The 20,032-nt window shown below is 49.6% G+C and overlaps 1 protein-coding gene across 1 annotated transcript in view; it reads left to right on the top strand.

The window, feature by feature from the left end:
* SMG5 (SMG5 nonsense mediated mRNA decay factor) overlaps nucleotides 1-20,032 on the top strand; it is a 397,003-nt gene that overhangs the window by 97,340 nt on the left and 279,631 nt on the right. Inside the window, exon 6 of the mRNA XM_078669528.1 lies at nucleotides 11,320-11,409. Coding sequence (XP_078525654.1) covers nucleotides 11,320-11,409 — 90 coding nt within the window. The remainder of the gene's footprint in view (nucleotides 1-11,319; nucleotides 11,410-20,032) is intronic.

Below are 20,032 nucleotides of genomic sequence, written 5' to 3'. Positions count from 1 at the left end.
CTCGATGACCTATTCTGTGCCACTTCTGCATCAATTGCTTCAGACTCGGAACTGTTCCTTCTGTTAAGGAGGATGCTCTGTGTGTATTTAGGTGTTTGCACAGCAAGAACATAGCCGAAGGTAGTGGCTCAATGTACCTCGCCGGTGTCCTAGATTAGTCATAGATCGTTTGCCGCAAAGAAGGGGAGTTGTTGGACGAGTCGAGAGGAAAGGTGCTTTTAACGTGTTGAGAGTTTATTCTTTGATTTTGTCTCTCGTCTGGCAATGTCCTGGTTGTGAGTTGAGACCTGCTAGAAATGGTTACATTTGTCAACCAAATAGACATGAGTACAGTACATGATGGTCTTCTGGATGATTTGGTATCGCCCTCTATCTATCTATCTATCTATCTATCTATCGCCCTCACTCTATCGCCCTCACTCTATCTATCGCCCTAACTCTATCTGTCCATCTATCGCCATCACTCTATTTATCGCCATCACTCTATTTATCGCCATCACTCTATTTATCGCCATCACTCTATTTATCGCCATCACTCTATTTATCGCCATCACTCTATTTATCGCCATCACTCTATTTATCGCCATCACTCTATTTATCGCCATCACTCTATTTATCGCCATCACTCTATTTATCGCCATCACTCTATTTATCGCCATCACTCTATTTATCGCCATCACTCTATCTATCGTCCTCCCTCCCTCTATCTATCGTCCTCCCTCCCTCTATCTATCGTCCTCCCTCCCTCTATCTATCGTCCTCCCTCCCTCTATCTATCGTCCTCCCTCCCTCTATCGTCCTCCCTCCCTCTATCGCCCTCCCTCCCTCGATCGCCCTCCCTCCCTCGATCGCCCTCCCTCCCTCGATCGCCCTCCCTCCCTCGATCGCCCTCCCTCCCTCGATCGCCCTCCCTCCCTCGATCGCCCTCCCTCCCTCGATCGCCCTCCCTCCCTCGATCGCCCTCCCTCCCTCGATCGCCCTCCCTCCCTCGATCGCCCTCCCTCCCTCGATCGCCCTCCCTCCCTCGATCGCCCTCCCTCCCTCGATCGCCCTCCCTCCCTCGATCGCCCTCCCTCCCTCGATCGCCCTCCCTCCCTCGCCCGCCCTCCCTCCCTCGATCGCCCTCCCTCCCTCGATCGCCCTCCCTCGATCGCCCTCCCTCCCTCGATCGCCCTCCCTCCCTCGATCGCCCTCCCTCCCTCGATCGCCCTCCCTCCCTCGATCGCCCTCCCTCCCTCGATCGCCCTCCCTCCCTCGATCGCCCTCCCTCCCTCGCCCGCCCTCCCTCGATCGCCCTCCCTCTATCTATCTATCGCCCTCCCTCTATCTATCTATCGCCCTCCCTCTATCTATCTATCGCCCTCCCTCTATCTATCTATCGCATCACCACAGCATCACTCGGGGGCACCACAGCATCACTCGGGGGCACCACAGCATCACTCGGGGGCACCACAGCATCACTCGGGGGCACCACAGCATCACTCGGGGGCACCACAGCATCACTCGGGGGCACCACAGCATCACTCGGGGGCACCACAGCATCACTCGGGGGCACCACAGCATCACTCGGGGGCACCACAGCATCACTCGGGGGCACCACAGCATCACTCGGGGGCACCACAGCATCACTCGGGGGCACCACAGCATCACTCGGGGGCACCACAGCATCACTCGGGGGCACCACAGCATCACTCGGGGGCACCACAGCATCACTCGGGGGCACCACAGCATCACTCGGGGGCACCACAGCATCACTCGGGGGCACCACAGCATCACTCGGGGGCACCACAGCATCACTCGGGGGCACCACAGCATCACTCGGGGGCACCACAGCATCACTCGTCGCCACCACAACATCACTGAACGCCACAACATCACTCGTCGCCACCACAACATCAATCTGTGCAACCATTCAACAACTGGTTCAAATATGTTCTCTCAATGTTTCAAGCTTTATTACAAATGTCACAAAAAAGATGTTAATATTTCACTTCTGTTCTTGGATTTTCGTCTCAATAAAATGCACTAAACATAATATTCACAAAAGTTATTTACAAATGTTTAAGCTATTGCCATTATAAATTACAATAACTTTTATTTAAGTATTAATTATAAAAAAAATTAAAAGCCATTGTTATTTGTAATATCAATACATCTAAGTCACGTAAATACAACACATATTGCATTACAAATGCTATAGGTGTCACATTTGCGATAGTTGTAACTATTGGCATTGTAAATGACAAAGCTATTAATTTAGCTATTTTCAAAAACACATTAATAAAAAAATTGTCATTTACAATACCAATAGCTCAAACTTTCCTAATGCGAGACCTATTGCATTGCAAATGCTAGTTTAATATATATTTTGAGCCCAAGAATTTCATAATCAGGTAAGTACTTTTTCGTAATAGACGTTTTGCAGTTTTCACTGTGCTAACCAACAGTGCGTTTTTACCTGTAATGCTTTCCTATGGGAGAAAGAACATTTACTGCATACACATACTCATTGCGTTTCCATGGGACCCCTTTTGGTCCTGAGGTGGTAGAGAGACAAGGACCAAAGTTCTACCAGCAGATCGGTTGTATCTGTCCTGGTGAGTCTGGGTGCAGAGGTGCTGGACGGGTTGGTAGCCTTGCACCCTACGCGGTAAAAGGGAAGGGGTGAGCACCTAAAAATAGTGGGTTTATGTTTGGGAGCTCCCAATGTTGGGCTCTGGTCATAAGGGTCCTAGGAGCAGGGTGGAGCAGTCTGTTAATTTGGGGCTGACTGCTTGAGTGCAGAGTGTTTGTAGTCTGCTGTCTCTCGTGCGTCAAGGTGCTCACGGCTGTCAGTCAGGACCAGAAAAGGGGACAAAAACAGGACAGCTGGGCCACTCTTGGTTCTGGCCTCTGCGGTGCTGGCGTCCCTCGTTGGCTGGTTCTCTGTGATGTCGTTCGAGTCTGGACTGGACTTTCAACAAGCGTTGGTTGCTGCAAGAGTCCAGTACCCCGGGTATTGGTGCGGGATTGCTCATCGAGGTTCTAGCATCTTCAGGCTTGGCAGGAAGATTAATTTAACCTCCTTTAGTACGCTGACCTTCTCTTAGGCGGCTACTGCTCGGAGGACCTGATGGACAGCAGTTTCTTTAAACCGGCCGTCGCAGTGGGTGGCTGCAGGAGGTTAGCTCCTCTCCTGGGGCTTATGGAGGATAGTCTTTGTAATTACTAAGTCTCTGTGCAGCAGGTGGGGTTTAGTGCCAAAAATCCACAGCAGTCAGTTCTTGTGGGGTCGGCTCTTCAGTGTCCTCCTTTTCAGTCAATGGAATCTGTAGTTCTAGTTTCAGGGAGCACCCTAAATACCTAATTTAGGGGCATTAGGTGATTGGAGGGTAGCAGCCAATGAGCTACCTACTCTTGGGTTACTACTCCCACTATATGGCCACCTCCTGTGGAAAGTGGGCATAACCCTGTCTCAGTTTGCTAAATTTTGCCATCACCAAAATGGTGGAATTTTCCTAGAATGGCAGATCGGGATGCTCACTGTTGGACTTGGCCCTTATGGCAGGTTCACCCCTAGACTTTTTGCTTTTATTTTTGACCCTGTGTTAGTGATTTTTGGGTCTCTGCGCACTTTTTCCCTGTGTCCCAGGGTAAAGTGCGTGCGTGTAGTGTGGCTGGCCTGCCCTCCCATAGGAATGCATGGGGAATGTGTGTGTCCATGTTAGTTCCTGATGTGTGGGGAGTGCAGGCTCGAGTTTGGTATGTATGAACTCGTGAGAGTGAATGCTGCACGATGGTATGTGCGGCTTGTATGTGTCTAGTTGGGAAGTGCTACTTCCAGACATTGATGTATGTGTGCAGTAAGGGTGCTGGAGCGTGATTGGCTGGAGCTGGCTGGCATGCCAGGCTCCAGGAAGTCTGGATGGGGGGGGTCTGCCCGGTGGTGAGTGTGAGATTAGCATGCTGATGGATGGGGAGGGCTGCACCTGGTTCCTTGATGGGCTGGGTTTTTCCCCACACAATGCTGGCTCTGCCCCCCCTGTGGTGTGTCTAACGACCCTAGCCTCCCCAGTGAATGAAAGGGGTGGTTGGGCCATCAAGGGTGCTCCAAGACCAGCTGCGTCTGGTCTCCCCCCACCCTGCACCTCCAAACAAAGGAGTTATGAGTATAAGAAGGGGCTGTGTCCCCATGAATGTTGTTCTGCTTTTGGATCCTGCCAGAGGGGACTGCTGCTGTTGCTGGGGCCAGGAGGACCGCCACTTGGACTGTCTCCCTGCCTGGAGACCCAGTGTGCTCTCTCTGGGCCCAGCCCTGCCCTCCTGCCTGCGTCCAGCCCTTGCTGGAGCCCTGTCCTGTCCTTCAGTGCTGGGGAGCCCTGAAGATCCCTTGCCTTTAGCGCTTGAAAGCGCTTCATTTTGGGTGCCTAGCGCTTGGGAGCGCTTTTTGTGCAGCCGGTGCCCACCCGGCATCTGCCCGTCTAGTTTTGCCGCTTTTTGGCAGAGCGAGTGCCCACCTCGCTTTATACTTTAATTAAAAGCCGGTGCCCACCCGGCATTGCCCCAAGATCACCGCCGCAGCCCAGGAGTGTGTGCAGCCCCTGCCGGGCCGCCGCGCTGCCTACGACGACCCGGAAGTGCTGGGTCAGCCAGCCAATTGCTGCACGGCCCGGGAGAGGCGAACCGGAAGTCCCGCCCCCGCAGCCGAGCAGCAAGGAGAGAAGCAGCCGGCCGTGTCCGAGGCTCCCCGTGAGGAGAGAGGAGCCCCGCGCTGCCTGTGAGGAGCCGTCCCGCCAGCGAGACAGCCGGTGAGTGGGGCTCAGTACGGAATCGGGGAGGAGGGCGTCGGGGCACGTTGCCGGTGCCCGCCCCTCCCCTCCCCGTCAGTGTGAAGAGCCGGTTGAGGCTCTTGGGGGCATTCCTGTTTGCGAGCCTTGCGAGACTCAGGCCACATCTGTTTTCGAGCCCCTGCGAGGCTCGTCACCCACAATTGATTTACGAGCCAGAGAAGCTTGTGGGACCACATCTGTTCTTAAGCCCAGGAGGCTCCCCGGCCGCATATTTGTTCTTTGAGCCCCGAGAGGCTCCCCCCCCCCCCCCTAACTGAGTTACGAGCCTGAGAGGCTCTAGGGGCATTTAATTGTTTTGGAGCGTAGAAGCTCTTAATCACCATTCTTTTGATCTAGAGCCCAGTGAGGCTCTTGGGACCACGAGTGCCTTGTTACAGAGCCCTGCGAGGCTCCCACGTGGTGTTCCACCCCAGTGTGTTCTTGAGCCCACGAGGCTCCAACGCTGGCATCATCTGTATTCACAACTGTCCAGCACTTAGTGGACAGTTGCTACGTTTAGGCTTGTGTTCTTGGCTGCCTGCGCAGCCTGCCTAACATTGAGACTCAGGGCATTTCCACCCTTGTGAGGCCAGTTTGCCTGAGAGACAGTTCTGTTGTTGTGCCTGTGATTTTGGTACATTCCTGATTTACATGCTAAATGTGAGTCTGCGCAATTGTTAATGCTACACCTCTGAATGTGTTGATACATCATGTGTTTTGCTTCTTTCCCTTTGCTAGGTGTTTATGCTTAGATGATTGCTTTCCCTTCCATAGGTCCTGAGACTAAGGTCCTAGTTACCTGCGTGATTTTCCTAGAGTGGTTAGGGTTACGTAGGAGGGGTTTACCCCTTACCAGGAAGTCCTGGTTGTGTGCTACATGTGCTATTTTTATGCTAAAGTCATTATGATTTATGTGCTGAGTATTGTTTCTACAAAGTATTATTTCTACAAGTGCTAATTTCTAAAAGTGCATACCCTTGACAGTGGTCCGGGTGGCCCTGTCCTGTACATAATCCCTTGTAAATTCCGCCCGTGCCTGTTGGCACAGTGTAACAATATGTGTGTTTTATCTAAGGTATGTTTATTATAAATACAAAGGCTATTTTTATGTAACCTTGTGTGGAGTTTCCTTTGTGGTGGGTCCTGGGTGTTGTTGCTGGGGTGCGTGCGCAAATACTTAACTCACATCGCCTCCAAGTTTAGCCTTGCTGCTCGCGACACGTTACCTAGAGGGTGAGCAGGGGTTATCTTGGCGTGTAACTCCCTTGCCCTGACTTGGGAGTGGTGGTCTCTGACTGACTTTGGCGAAAGCCCTGGCCAGCCAGGGATCCCATTTCCAACACTCACCTTATGGGTGTGACTAAGTACGATGTGCCCCATGCCTATTTGCGCACTAGTTTCCCACCTGTCCTAATACCAAATGGGCCTCCGGCAGGGTGTAACATCTCCCAGGTCTGGGGTATGCCGAGGTCACTTGTCAAAGGCGGTATGGATTTGAAGCCTCTGGCCTTGGTATGCTGATTGCTTGCTATCCTGTTTGGAGGAGGTGTAAACCCCTCCTTCCAGACAAGACATTGTTCCTGACCTCCGAGTGGGTCAGAAACGCTGCTGTGGTGGCAGCCTGGACTAGACCCGTCAGCCAGCACACTAGCGTACTAGTCGTGTCAGGGGTGTACCGCTAAAGTACCCTCTGGGTGCATGTATTAATACATCAATCACTGAAATCAGTGTGGGTTTGAAAATATGGGATGTTTGATTCCAAACATCTTTGGCTTTAGTGAAGCCATCATGTAGCTAGGTAAATGGTAATCAGCATTGCCCAGCACATATAGTCAAGATGGCTTCCCTGTTCCCTGGTAATGTCTAAGAATCGACTTGGACATCACAGGGGCAAATCTGCTCATGCCGATTTGTCCTAATGTGTAATATAATGCACCCTGCCTTAGAGCTGTAAGGTCTACAGTAAGGGTAACTATACATATTGCATGCAGTGTCTGCAGCCATGGCACACAGGAGCTGTGGCACACAGGAGCTGTGCCGTGTCATGCCTTTACTTTTGTCTTTACTATGTCACGCAACCTGCAATGGCAGTTTGAATGAGTGCAGTGACTGGTCCCTTAGTGTCGCACAATATATGCTGCAGCCCAGAGTGACCCTCTTCAGTGCCAATGCCCTAGGTACCAGGGGTACTATTTATTAGGGACTTACAGGGGTGCTAAAGGTATTGTCAACTGGAGGAACAATTGCATAGTTTTAGGGAAGGAGATCTAGCACTGTGGACCTGGACAGCAGGAACCCAGTGCACTCCTGTCAAAATTGCATCAATTGCCATGCGAAACATGGGGTTGACCCTGTTAAAAAGGGGCACTTTCCTACAGTAAGTGCAAACACTGTGTAGGAATCCTGGAATATGTCTAGCAACAGAATGCTTCTCTAGGCATGGAGAAGCTCGCATACCTCCGAATGCTGCAGACCCTGTGCTTGATTCTGACAGCACATGTAAGCCACGTGAGGTCTACATACTGAAACACAAAGTGGAGGATGCTGGCTCTGTATATCTTATACCAAAATGAGGTATAGTGTGCACAGAGTCCAGTGGAACTCCAAAGGTAGGCAGAGGTAAAAGTAGTTAGCACCTTACTCTCTATTTGTGGTAGTGTGAGCGAGCAGTAAGGCTTTATCAGAGGGAGTGTTAAATATTTGTTGTACAGACTCCAGCAGCAAATGGTATCACACACTCAGACTGAACTCAGAGCAATTTGTTTGTATAAAAGAATATTTAGCTATATATATTTTCTAGAACCAAGCATGCCTGCTACAGATAAGTGTAAATAGTACTTTTCAATGCTGGTTGAACAATACAAGCAAGCTGAGTGAAAATGTCTTTGTTACAGGTTTGTAAATCTTTTCAATACAGTGGAAATTACTGTTTGATTACTTTTGATTACTTTACAGATTACTTTATCGTTTACGTTTTCTACTCAATGTGATATGCCTATATCGCACTGGGACATTTCCCAGAGAAAAGGTAAGTAAAGCAGTTTTTGGTTATTTGCAGTTTTTCAATGTCTCATACAAAACCAACTCCACAGAGAACACTTTTCAAGGAAAAACAGTCAATGTATTCATAGGGAGAAAATATGGTTATCGGTTAACAGGTAAGTACTTGGTTGTGGGAGTTGGTATTAGGGCGTCCGGGTGCAGAGTGCTGAGGTCCAATGTTATCCAGTCGGGGATAGGTGGCCTCCAGTTGGTGGCTGCTCACGAGCAGGCCACAAGGTTTTGGGAGCAAAGCTCCTGGTGTTAGGCTCAGGGCAAAGGGGGATCCGGTTTAGCACACAAAGTACATCAGCAGGGGCGACTGTGTGCATGGTGCTGGTTTGGCATCAGGTGCCCTGTTGTTTTCAATGGGAATTCTCTGGTTGCAACAAAGTCTGCAGGCATAGGGATGAAGATCTTCTGGAGATGACCACCGGTTGGAGAGGTAAGTGGGGATGCTTGAACACCGTCGGTTGGGCCGCCATGGGGCGTCAGGTGCAGGGGTGTGTTTAGACGTCTGTTTTTTTTTTTACCAACTCTAATCGGAGGGGGGGGGGGGGGGGGAGTCCTCCAGAAAGAGGCTGCAGGCTTCACCTGGAGTTTTGTGGCAGGTAAGAGATTACCAGATCTCAGGTCACGAGACCTCCTTGTGGTGTTGGGCCACTTGAACTTGGGCTGTGGGTGTCGGGAGCAGAGTGGTGCAGACTCGCTGTTTTGGCTGGAGTCAGTCTGTTGTGAGCAAATCTGGTGCTCACGGGAGACCGTCTTTGACTGGGAAGGCAGGGCAGGTCCTTGGGGTTCTTGAGGTTGCCTGCTGCAGGACACACCGGGATTTTGCTGGAGCAGGTTTGAGGTATGGACAGGCCGGTAGGGATGGGACCAGGTCAGTGGGCGTCCTCCTCTTCTTAGTTCTAGCACAGCTTCTTCGGTCCTTATTCTTTTCTCTTGTCGATTCTTGTCTGAGGAGGCAAGGTTCAGTGTTGTCCCTAAATACTAAATTTAGGGGCGTTACGGGTAAGTAAAGGTTGGGGACAATGAGTTCCTTACTTGGGGTGGGTACCACCCCCTATTATGCCACCCTTCAGTGGGAGGGGGGCATATGCCTCACTCTGGTTGGGTGGGTCCCACCATCTGCAAGATAGCGGGGACTGAGTTATGCTTCACCTCCCCCACGTGAGGGGTGGGGTTGGCATAGATAGGCACACCGCCCTTCCTTGCTCGGTTTTCCCGCCGATTATTCAGCCAAAGTGGGGGCCAGTACTGGTGGGGGCCAGTACCGGTGGGGGCCAGTTGCTGGAAGCAGCCAAGGGCTGGGGTGGCCACAAAGGCAGCAAGCCTTTGAAGCTTCCCCTTTGTGGACCCTGTCAATCCTGGGATAGAAGGCATGGCACCTTGTCCCAGGATGTATATTGTTTCAGACCCCCGAGAGCAGCAGGCTCTCAACCCCCGGGGTCCAGAAATATATGCTTACTGCACTTACAATGTCTAACAATTGACTTAGACACCGTAGGGTTACAGGGCTCGTGCACCTGTACCCTCTCCACTGGTATAGTGTACCCAGCTAGAGGGGTGGCTGATCTATGCCTGGGCAGTAGGCTGTAGGCATGGCATACAGGGATGTGCGCCATGTCGACTCTTGCCTTTGTTCTGCAGCAAAACACGCAGCCTACAAAGGGTGGGGGGGTCTTAGAAAGCCAGTTGAGTCCTATTGCTCCACTTGGGAAAGCTTCCCAATGAAGCTCTGTTGTGCATGCCAGGGGGAAGTAAGTTGATTCCCAGCAGAATCAATGGAGCTGCATGAGGACAGTGTGACAGACTTGAGACCCAGAAACAGCAAAGTAATGCTTATACAAAGGCCTTAAAGCAGTAAGAGAGACTTTCAGGTCCGGACATGGGTGTGAGCCAGTATCATTCCTGATGCGTCCTTACCTTGTACCTGCAGGATTCCCTTCTAGTCTTTCTTCAGTCTCAGATAGACAAATATGCAGTTATACTTCAACTCCCAGCATGGGGCCAAATTGTACAGGTAGGAGGATGTAGTCTTATTTTTGCTACCATCTCTTACATCTTTGTAGCTGTTATAGTTACAGAAATACCTCTTAGAAAATCCATGGTCCAAAATAACTGTGAAGTGTCCAGTGTCACCCTGACTTGCTCTTGGAGATCCACTACCCTTGGGTAATATACAGCTGTAAAATCTTGACCCCGACCGTTAGATGTTAAGTGAGAGGCACCTCATGTTATATTCCATTGTCTTTCAAGTACAAGCCAAAGGGGCGTAGTGGCCCTTAACAGGTTTTTGGACAACAATGACTGGTTGTGTCCCAAGTAGAGTGGTAAGTGACCATAGTGACACATGATACTACCCAGTAACATCTGACTGCTCAAAGTAACGAGGAAAGGTCTCCAGTTGCCACCATAATGTCACTGAAGTAGAGAAGAGAGTTAGGGGAGAGCTGGAATGAGGAGACTGAAAGGAGGGAAGAGTTAGAACACATTGTCTTTCTAGTGTTTTTCCAAAATGGTTAATTTGATTCTGAATAATGCTACGATGTGAGGAAAATATGAATAAGCAGAGTTAAGTTGTGGCAAATGTTACAGTATGTGTTAAGGAAATGGAAGTCTTGAGCCCGAAGAGTAGAACTTGACAGACCTGGAATTCGTGTTCCACTGTTTGAGTGATATTCGGGCAAACCAGAAACCACCACTGGATGACAACACATTGATGCCAGTCTCACCCATCCCTCCACCACAGTTTCTACCAGTGGTTCTCTCATGCTCCCTCTTCTTGAATGATGAATTTACCAGTGGTAAACATCTGAAGTAGTGATTGGAGTTAGTGTGCGAGAAGGAAGGAAAACTGAGAACTGCACATTTCCCTAGGTGTTTGGACTTAAAAGGACAAGCTCTGCTGCCTGAAAGGTATTCTTCTAACATCCCTGTAAACTTGGGGATACAGGACTCTGCTTACCACTATCAAGCAAAGGAATTGATTGTGTTGCTCCTAAACCCGAACACCATCCCTTAGAGTCACCTGGTACTTCTTAAATTCCATTCAGCCACAGCACACTAATAATTATTTACTGTACTAAAAGCAATATGTTTGCCATTCAGTGGTTGCATTTGATCAGTCACAGATTCCTTATGCTTGTTGTGCAAAGGGAAATGCCAGGGGGTTTCCGCTGTATTAGAAGGTTACCCTCGGTGGATTGACACTAATTTTCTTTACATTAAATTTGCTTCTGCCTACATAATACCATGTGGAATAGCAATTGTGTTGGGATGAGTCCCCTTGACTAATTAAATAAGTGGTTTATACTAATATTTTAAAATATGAAGCTAGCCTGTCCTTAAGTTTTTCAACGAAAGGCAATATGTATATATTGCATAAAAAAGTCTTTATTACACTTTGTTTGATCTAATGTGTTATTTGGTTCCCCTTTCCTGATGTGATTTTGTAATTTATTTTTAGCTCGCTATCAGAATGAGTTGGCTGGAGTGGACACAGAGCATTTGGCAGAGAGGTTTTACTATCAAGCACTTTCTGTTGCCCCACACATTGGTAAGTATGTCTCTTTTTTTTGTCCACATCTCACACTTTATTACAACAATCCAGAAGTGGACGACCTTTATACCCCAAAGGAAAGCAAATAAATCACAATTTGCACAACCTGTTTAAGAAAGGATCACCTGATTCAGCTTTGCAAATAACCATGGGCCATATACGTTTATTTACACTTAAGACATCACGTTTTTGTACTGGCGTTCTTATAAATTGTGCAAATAGGCAAGAGTGCACCGCTGGCTCAAGATGTGGCCTTTTGATTTCCCCCTGTCTCCAACAACCACCCCAATACATGGCTAGACAAATGTTTAAAAAGAATGAGTCTGTGGGTGTCATGTTGACTCCCTCCATGACGGTCTCATGGAACTTTAGCCCGCATCATGGTTTCTATGTAAGGCAGGGCACTTTGAAAGTTCTCTGGCATATGCATTGTGGGAAATAAACAGTAGTGCATCTCTGCTCTATTAGAGCTATTTGAAAACAGCAAAATAAAAAACAGTTTCCAGTGTTGATGAAATAGAGTAATTAAAGTACAACCTCAGTGTCAACTAACACTGCTGATGCTGTGTGTAAAAAAACAAAAACAAAAAATAATAATAATCATAAAGCATTAAAAAACACCAGTTTAGTAAACTGCATTGTACTGAAAGGCGCAAGTTAATATTTTAAATTATGTAACATTAATATAAATAACATTATTAGTTAATTGGTAGTAAATTAGTTATGAGAAGAGAGAAAGATAACTCAATTTGAATGTGGGAGTCAGAACTTCAGAGGTAAGCAGTATCCAGCAAATGTATTGCAATAAACGTTTTGTCCCTCATAATTTACAGATTGCATTGTAGCTCTCCCTTAAAAATCAGGCATTGTTTAATGATGTACGTTCTCAAATGCTGTACAAAAATTAAAAGCTGGGAGAAGAAAAAAATTGCATTATCAAAACATCCTGCATCTGAAAAGTTTTTTTACAATTTCATCTAGTTTTCAGCAGCTCGTTACATCAAACATTTTATTGGTTATTGTCCTAAAAAGTATATGGAGTTTAATGGAGTAATAGAGTTTAGTTCAAACTGCAAGCATAGTTAGCCAATGGAAAAAAAGGCAGTGGATAGAGGAAAGCTGACAGTTGGAGCTCGGTGCGCATGCCAGGGGGAGTAAGTTGATTCCCAGCAGAATCAATTGAGCTGCATGGGGACAGTGTGACACTCTGAGACCCAGGAACTGCAAAGTAATCCCTATACAGTATGACTGAGTCAAACTCATTGATGTGAAAACCGATCATTCCGACAATTTTGGTTAAGTGTCCGCATTCGCAGTGCCAAACAGAACATCGTGGGCATAAAAAAACTGGTAATTGTCTGACCTCAAGACAAGACGATTGGAATACTGCAGTATGTGAATTTACAACAGAATAAACTGCAAAGCAAAGAGAACGTTAAGGTGAATGTTTCCTTTTGCTGTTATATTTCTGAGATGCAAAAAACACTAAATATACTGAAAAACAGTTTATGTAGTTATGACTCCTAACGAGTTGTTAAAATGTGATCAACCCTTAACTTAATAAATTACATTAGAATTCAGAGGGAATAGAAGATTTCTGAAACATCTGTCCATGCCACAGAAACAAATGAAAGAGACAGAAATGTTAATAGAAGTGACTTTCTAACCATCCTGATAAATTAGTTTGTTCACTTAACTCTCTGTATAGTCAGAAAGATGGCCTTCGCTGGAGTAGAGAAAGTACTCTTCTTTTTATGAACACTACCAAGAATTTGTTTACTTGCTGCCCAGTTTATCAAAATATAGTTTTCATTTTCAGTGTTGTATGCATATAGAATGCAAATTGATTTTTAGACTATGCAGTCATTTAAAAAAAAAAAAAGGCAACAGCATAGATGGTGACTCTACCACGGGAAAGCAACAGCTCAAGACCAAGGTTTTGTATTACCAAATGTGATGCCCACCCTATAACTATATTTGATTATTTGCTGTATACAGTACAGCTGACTGTAAAGTCTTACTTCAAAAGTCGACAGGTGCCATTCTGCATATTCGTTGAGACCGTCACAACTACATCTCTAAAATTTCTCCCAATATCTTCCTACGAAAGTGCATACTCGACAATACTCAATATAAACCATCTGGTCATGGCATAACTTTATATTCAATTAATGTGCTGAAAAGTGAAACAAAGCCAAAACAATATTCCAATTAAAAAAACAATATCTGAAAGAAACAAGTTGATGATAGATTCCTTACCGTAGAATTATCCCCAGGCATCAGGCATCAGGCTGGATCAGGAAAGTTTTCGTCAGCAGTACCCCTGCGCGTCAGAAGGTGGTGTCGTGTGGCTCCACGTCTGTCGTTGGCGTTGTGGTCGCCGAGATGACGTCGCAGCAGCTACATAGATGCCGCCCTCGCACGCTGACGTCAGTTCTTTCTTTTCCGCACCAGCAAGTGCAGATCCAAAGAGAGCAGTACCCCCAGTCACTTTTTGACAGAGTTTTTTAAGGCCTTTTTGTCTTATTTTTTTAGTCTATCGACTCTTGGTGCCGTTGGGATGCCCAGCTTCAAGTCTTGCGGTGACTGTCATCGCATGATGTCGGTGACTGACCCGCACCGCGTGCATTTCTACTGCCTGGGGCGCGACCACGACCCCAAGTCGTGCCCCGACTACTGGACCATGGTGCCGAAGACTTTGCAGGAGCGGTCCCGAAAGTTGCTGGAAGTTCGGCAGTCGGCTCCGCGCCGTTCAAGGTCCCGGTCCCGTAGGCTGTTGAGGGGCTGGTCGCAGAGCCATCACCTTCGATCGTCTGGATCAAACTCTTCGCCCTCGGGCCAGGTAAGAAGAAGCACAAGAAGTCGAAGAAGCACCATCGCATTCTGGCTTCCCCTCGGGCGACGCGGCTGAGGGTGCGGGTGGTGCCACCCTCGCGGAGCCTACACAGTCGCCGTCGGCCTACCCGCCACTCTCGGGTCCGTCGGAGACTCCGGCCCAGCTGCAGGATTTTCTGTCCGCCATGGCCCACCTCTTTATGCCGTCGGACCCCACGGGCCGGTCTGGGGACCCTTGCTCTGCATTGTCAGTGGGTCCAGCCCCGGCATCGCAGTCTGCTCCAGCCCTGGCGTCGCAGGGTCCACAAGGATCCAGGCTTGGATCACGGTCGATGCCAGTTGACCTAGTGACACCTCCACCGACCCCACCGGCACCACTTCTGACGTCGCCTGTGCCCCTGACGACATCGCACCCGGTTCAGCCCCGAAATGGACACAGCGCCGGACTGGCATCGATCGGCGATTCCGACACCAATCTGGCCTTTCCACCCCATGTCGAACCTCCTTATTTTCGACCTGTTCATTAGCCTTCGGAGGAAGGGGAGGACTGGGAGGAGTCTGAGGCCCCTCTCACAGCGCAGTTTGAGAATGACCCGGACTGGGCAGACGAATTGGGGGATGCCAGTGGTCTAGACACCTCTCCTGACCTTGGCATGCTTACTTTGGCTACGGAGGAGCTACGCTGTGGTGTTGCGTAGGGCGGCGGAGGCTCTCCAACTCCCTACAGTGGCTGTCAGGACTAACTCATGACAGAAGTGCTTCATCCGGCGGCTACCTCTGCGGAGCCACTGCTACTGTTTAATTATGAACTTTCTGACGTTCTTCTGGGCACCTGGTCCAGACCCAGCACAGGGGCTCCTGTGGATAGGAACGTGGACTATTTCGTCCGGCCCCGGTGACCACCTTTTCCTCTCTCAACACCCCACCCCTGAGAGCTTGGTTGTCCAAGCCTCCACGTGCCAAAGCACATTCCCTACCACACCCCCGGATAGCGAATCCAAGAGACTGGAACAGTTTGGAAAGAAAATTTTTTCCTCTGCCAGTTCAGGGCTGCGAACACCGCATGCATCTTGGGCTGTTATTCCCACGATGTGTGGGATATCGTGGCTTAAGTGCTGCCCCAGTGTCTGGAGGAGGCCCGGACAGTGCTCTCTCGGGATATTGCTGAAGGGAGAGATGCAGCCAAGTTCACAATTCGATGTGGCCATGACCCTACCGACTCGCTGGGCAGGGTGATTTCCACGACAGTGGCGCTCCATAGCCACGCCTGGCTGAGAACTACTGGCTTCTCTGGGGTTGTCCAGAACACTCTCATGGACATGCCCTTTGATGGCATATGCCTTTTTGACAACAAGTCAGATAGTGCGTTGGAGCTTTTTAAAGACTCACACGCTACGGTCAAGTTCTTGGGCCTGTCGGCCACCTGACCTCCTCCACTTTCTGCTTTTTGCTCCTTTCGTGGCCACGGAAGAGGCGTCCCTACACGTTCGCTTCAAAGCTACAGGCCTGCGCAGCTACAGTCTCAGTGCGAACGTGGAACCCGGCAGGCCAGGGCGACAGCGGGCGTGTCAGTCCACCTCCACCCCGGCCACCACTGCCTCCAAACCTTCCTAGTCCGGTCTTTTCGGCCCATCAAATGCCAGTGGGCGGCAGGATTCGCCATCAACTCCCCCACTGGCGCACTATCACTACGGACAGGTGGGTTTTACAAATAGTCCGAAGGGGCTACTCCCTCCCCTTCGAGACTACCCCATCAGCCATGCCACCCCAGTACCACCGCATGTTGGGGGATCATTTGGCATTTCTCCAACAGGAAGTTGTGGCCCTCTTGGGCAAGGCGACCATCGAGTGCGTTCCAGCGCCAGAAGTAGGACGTGATTGCCACTCCCACTAATTCCTGGTGCACACAAAGGACAAAGGCCTGCGTCCTATCTTAGACCTCAGTCGCTTCCTCCGGAAGGAGAAGTTCAAGATGTTGACTCTTGCTCAGGTCTTGTCTGCCCTCGACCCTGGAGACTGAATGGAAGCGTTGGATCTGCAGGATGCATATTTTCATATTATCGTCTTGCCGGCCCACCGGCGTTATCTACTGTTTACAGTATGCCACGATGACTTCCAGGTTACCCTTGGGTGTTCACAAAAGTGATAGTGGTGGTCTCGGATCATCTGCGCAGATCAGGGGTTCCAGTCTTCCCCTATCTCGACGACTGGTTGTTGAAGGTGGGCTCGCCCCAGGCAGTCGTCTCCCCACCTTCAGACCAGTGTTCCCTCTAGGCCGCGCGCTACTCCCCTGACGTAAGCGCGCACCACCTAGCGTGGAGCGCGCACACAGGACGTCCCTAGAGAGTCGCGCCGCCCGCCGCTTTTAAAAATCGAGCGGCGCGATCATGAGGCACTTTTCCGTGTGGCGGCGGAGCCGGCGTGAGTTGTTCAGGTAAGGAGGCGGGGGAGGGGCTGGTGGCGATTGTGGCGCTTGCGGCGCTTACTGCTGTGTGGGGGCGTGGCAGACTGTGGCCTTTTGTTTAAGTATTGCTGATAATCAGAGCCCCTTTACGGGCTCCGATTAACAGCAATACTTAAACAAAATGTCACAGTCTGCCTCGCGCGTTACTAACACGCTGTGTTTGGCAAGTGTCTACGCTTTTGTTAGTAAAGCGCGAGGCAGACTGTGGCACTTTGTTTAAGTATTGCTGTTAATCGGAGCCCGTAAAGGGGCTCTGATTATCAGCAATACTTATACGAGAGGCTACAGCGGCTGGGGAACGAGCGGAACAGACGGCAATATGGCATAAAGGCACAACAACGAGTGGGACAAAGGGCATAAAGGCACAACAACGAGTGGGACAAAGGGCACAAAGGCACAATAACGAGTGGGACAAAGGGCAAAAAGGCACAACAACGAGTGGGACAAAGGGCATAAAGGCACTACAACAGTGGGACAAAGGGCATAAAGGCACAGCAACGAGTGGGACAAAGGGCATAAAGGCACAGCAACGAGTGGGACAAAGGGCATAAAGGCACAACAACGAGTGGGACAAAGGGCATAAAGGCACAACAACGAGTGGGACAGAGGGCATAAAGGCACGACGACGAGTGGGACAGAGGGCAGAAGGGCACCAAAAACGAGTGGGACAGAGGGCAGAAGGGCACCAAAAACGAGTGGGGCAGAGGGCAGAAGGGCACCAAAAACGATGGGACAGAGGGCAGAAGGGCACCAAAAATGAGTGGACAGAGGGCATAAAGGCACAACAACGAGGGGGACAGAGGGCATAAAGGCACAACAACGAGTGGGACAGAGGGGCACCAAAAACGAGTGGGGCAGAGGGCAGAAGGGCACCAAAATCGATGGGGCAGAGGGCAGAAGGGCACCAAAAACGAGTGGGACAGGGGGCATAAAGGCACAACAACGAGTGGGACAGAGGGCAGAAGGGCACCAAAAACGAGTGGGACAGAGGGCAGAAAGGCACCAAAAGCGAGTGGGACAGAGGGCAGAAGGGCACCAAAAACAAGTGGGACAGAGGGCAGAAGGGCACCAAAAACGAGTGGGACAAAGGGAAGAAGGGCACCAAAAATGAGTGGGACACAGGGCACAAGGGCACCAAAAACGATGGGACAGAGGGCAGAAGGGCACCAAAAATGAGTGGGACAGAGGGCATAAAGGCACAACGAGTGGGACAGAGGGCAGAAGGGCACCAAAAGCAAGTGGGGCAGAGGGCAGAAGGGCACCAAAAACGAGTGGGACAAAGGGCAGAAAGGCACCAAAAACAAGTGGGACAGAGGGCACCAAAAACGAGTGGGACAGAGGGCAGAAGGGCACCAAAAACGAGTGGGGCAGAAGGGCACCAAAAACGAGTGGGGCAGAAGGGCACCAAAAACGATGGGACAGAGGGCAGTAGGGCACCAAAACTGAGTGGGACAGAGGGCATAAAGGCACAGCAACGAGTGGGGCAGAGGGGCACCAAAAACGAGTGGGGCAGAGGGCAGAAGGGCACCATAAACGAGTGGGACTGGTGGCAGGAGGGCAGAAAGGCACAAAAAACGAGTGGGACAGAGGGCGGGGGGCACCAAAAACGAGTGGGACAGACGGCAGAAGGGCACCAAAAACGAGTAGGACAGAGGGCAGAAGGGCACCAAAAACGAGTGGGGCAGCAGGGCACCAAAAACGAGTGGGGCAGCGGGCAGAAGGGCACCAAAAACGAGTGGGGCACAGGGCAGAATGGCACCAAAAGCGAGTGGGACAGAGGGCAGAAAGGCACAAAAAACGAGTGGGACAGAGGGCAGAAAGGCACAAAATACGAGTGGGACAGAGGGCAGGAGGGCACCAAAAACGAGTGGCATTTGGCGCCGGAGACACGCGAGGTTCGGTTCCTGGCGCACATAGCCATGGTTGCACAAACAAAAATATGATGCTATGGGACCAATTGTATCTCAAACAATGCTCAAACAGGTTTATAAATTACCTATCCAATCCTATTTCTTATTTTAGAAACAATCTCTACAATTCAAATATGTCTGTTACCCGCCGCTCTCTCAATAAATGAATTGTATTCACCATATATGTCTTCCTTTTTTGGAGCTTTAATGTATTTTCACAGTATCTTGTGTTTCATTTTTTACTTTCTTTTGTATAGTATAAACATCTATATTACACTATATACACATAAAGAATGACATATACAAATTTCTACACAACATTAGAAAAATAGGTTGCACTTTCGTTCATTATTTCTGATAGCCCAAACTACTTAAATGGATGCTCTATTTTCCAAGGAGCATTCCTATTTCAACAGGTACACCTCATCACAGCAGAATTATGCGCGATCCTTATTTGATCCGTATTCTTTTGAACTACTGCTGATTATTGCTTGTCCTTGAATATTAATTCATAGGGTGTCCATATCCAAGATTGTCGACGCGTTTCAGCCCCTTAACTTGCGGGCCTCATCAGGACTAGGGCTTTTGTCAAAGCATAACTAGTATGCTATACCTATTTCTTTGTACGTGTTTTCCACTTACTGCCGGGAGGGAAGGCTACCCAAATGTATTAGGGCGTAGCCGTACGAGAAAGATTCTGTCTTAAAAAAGTGCCACACTGTACCACTTGCTGGAACTTAGCATATTATTTCCATGTCGTCTCTGGCACACACTTCAATTTCGGGATGTATTCTGTAAGAATATACCATCCTCGGGCTGCCAATGTTCCGGCAAGCTGTTCCAGGCACAGGCTATCGCTGTAACGCCATTCCACACTTCCGCATAGCCATGGTTGCAGCGCACAGAGACCCTCCACTGCCGCACACAGAGGAAGAAAATTAGAGGGAACATTGCTTCAGACTATGGCCGACCTCCTGCATGTGCTGGGGTTCTCCATCAATGTGCCAAAGTCGAACCCGATTCCCTCTCAGAAGCTCCTCTTCATCGGAGCGTTTCTGGACACGGTGCAGTTTTGGGTCTTTCCTCTTGAACGGCGAGTCCAGGATATTCAGGCTCTGATTCCACTCTTTCAGCCTCTATCCTGGGTTTAGGTCCGGATGACCCTATGGCAGCTGGGCCTCATGGCCTCCTGCATCCTGCTGGTCGATCATGCCAGATGGCATATGCCGGCTCTGCAGTGAGACCTGAAGTTCCAGTGGCGCAGCATCAGGGGTATCTGTCCGAGTGCGTCCAGATCTCGGAGGGCACTGCTCATCAATTGAGTGGTGGCTCACAAACCGACTTTGGGCCAGTGGCAGATCTGTCTCCCTTCCCCCAACCGGAGCACACAGTGGTGACGGATGCGCCCCTC

The sequence above is a fragment of the Lissotriton helveticus genome, chromosome 12, assembly GCF_964261635.1.
Source record: "Lissotriton helveticus chromosome 12, aLisHel1.1, whole genome shotgun sequence".
Lineage (NCBI taxonomy): Eukaryota > Metazoa > Chordata > Amphibia > Caudata > Salamandridae > Lissotriton > Lissotriton helveticus.
This window is presented reverse-complemented; position numbering and strand designations above follow the sequence as displayed.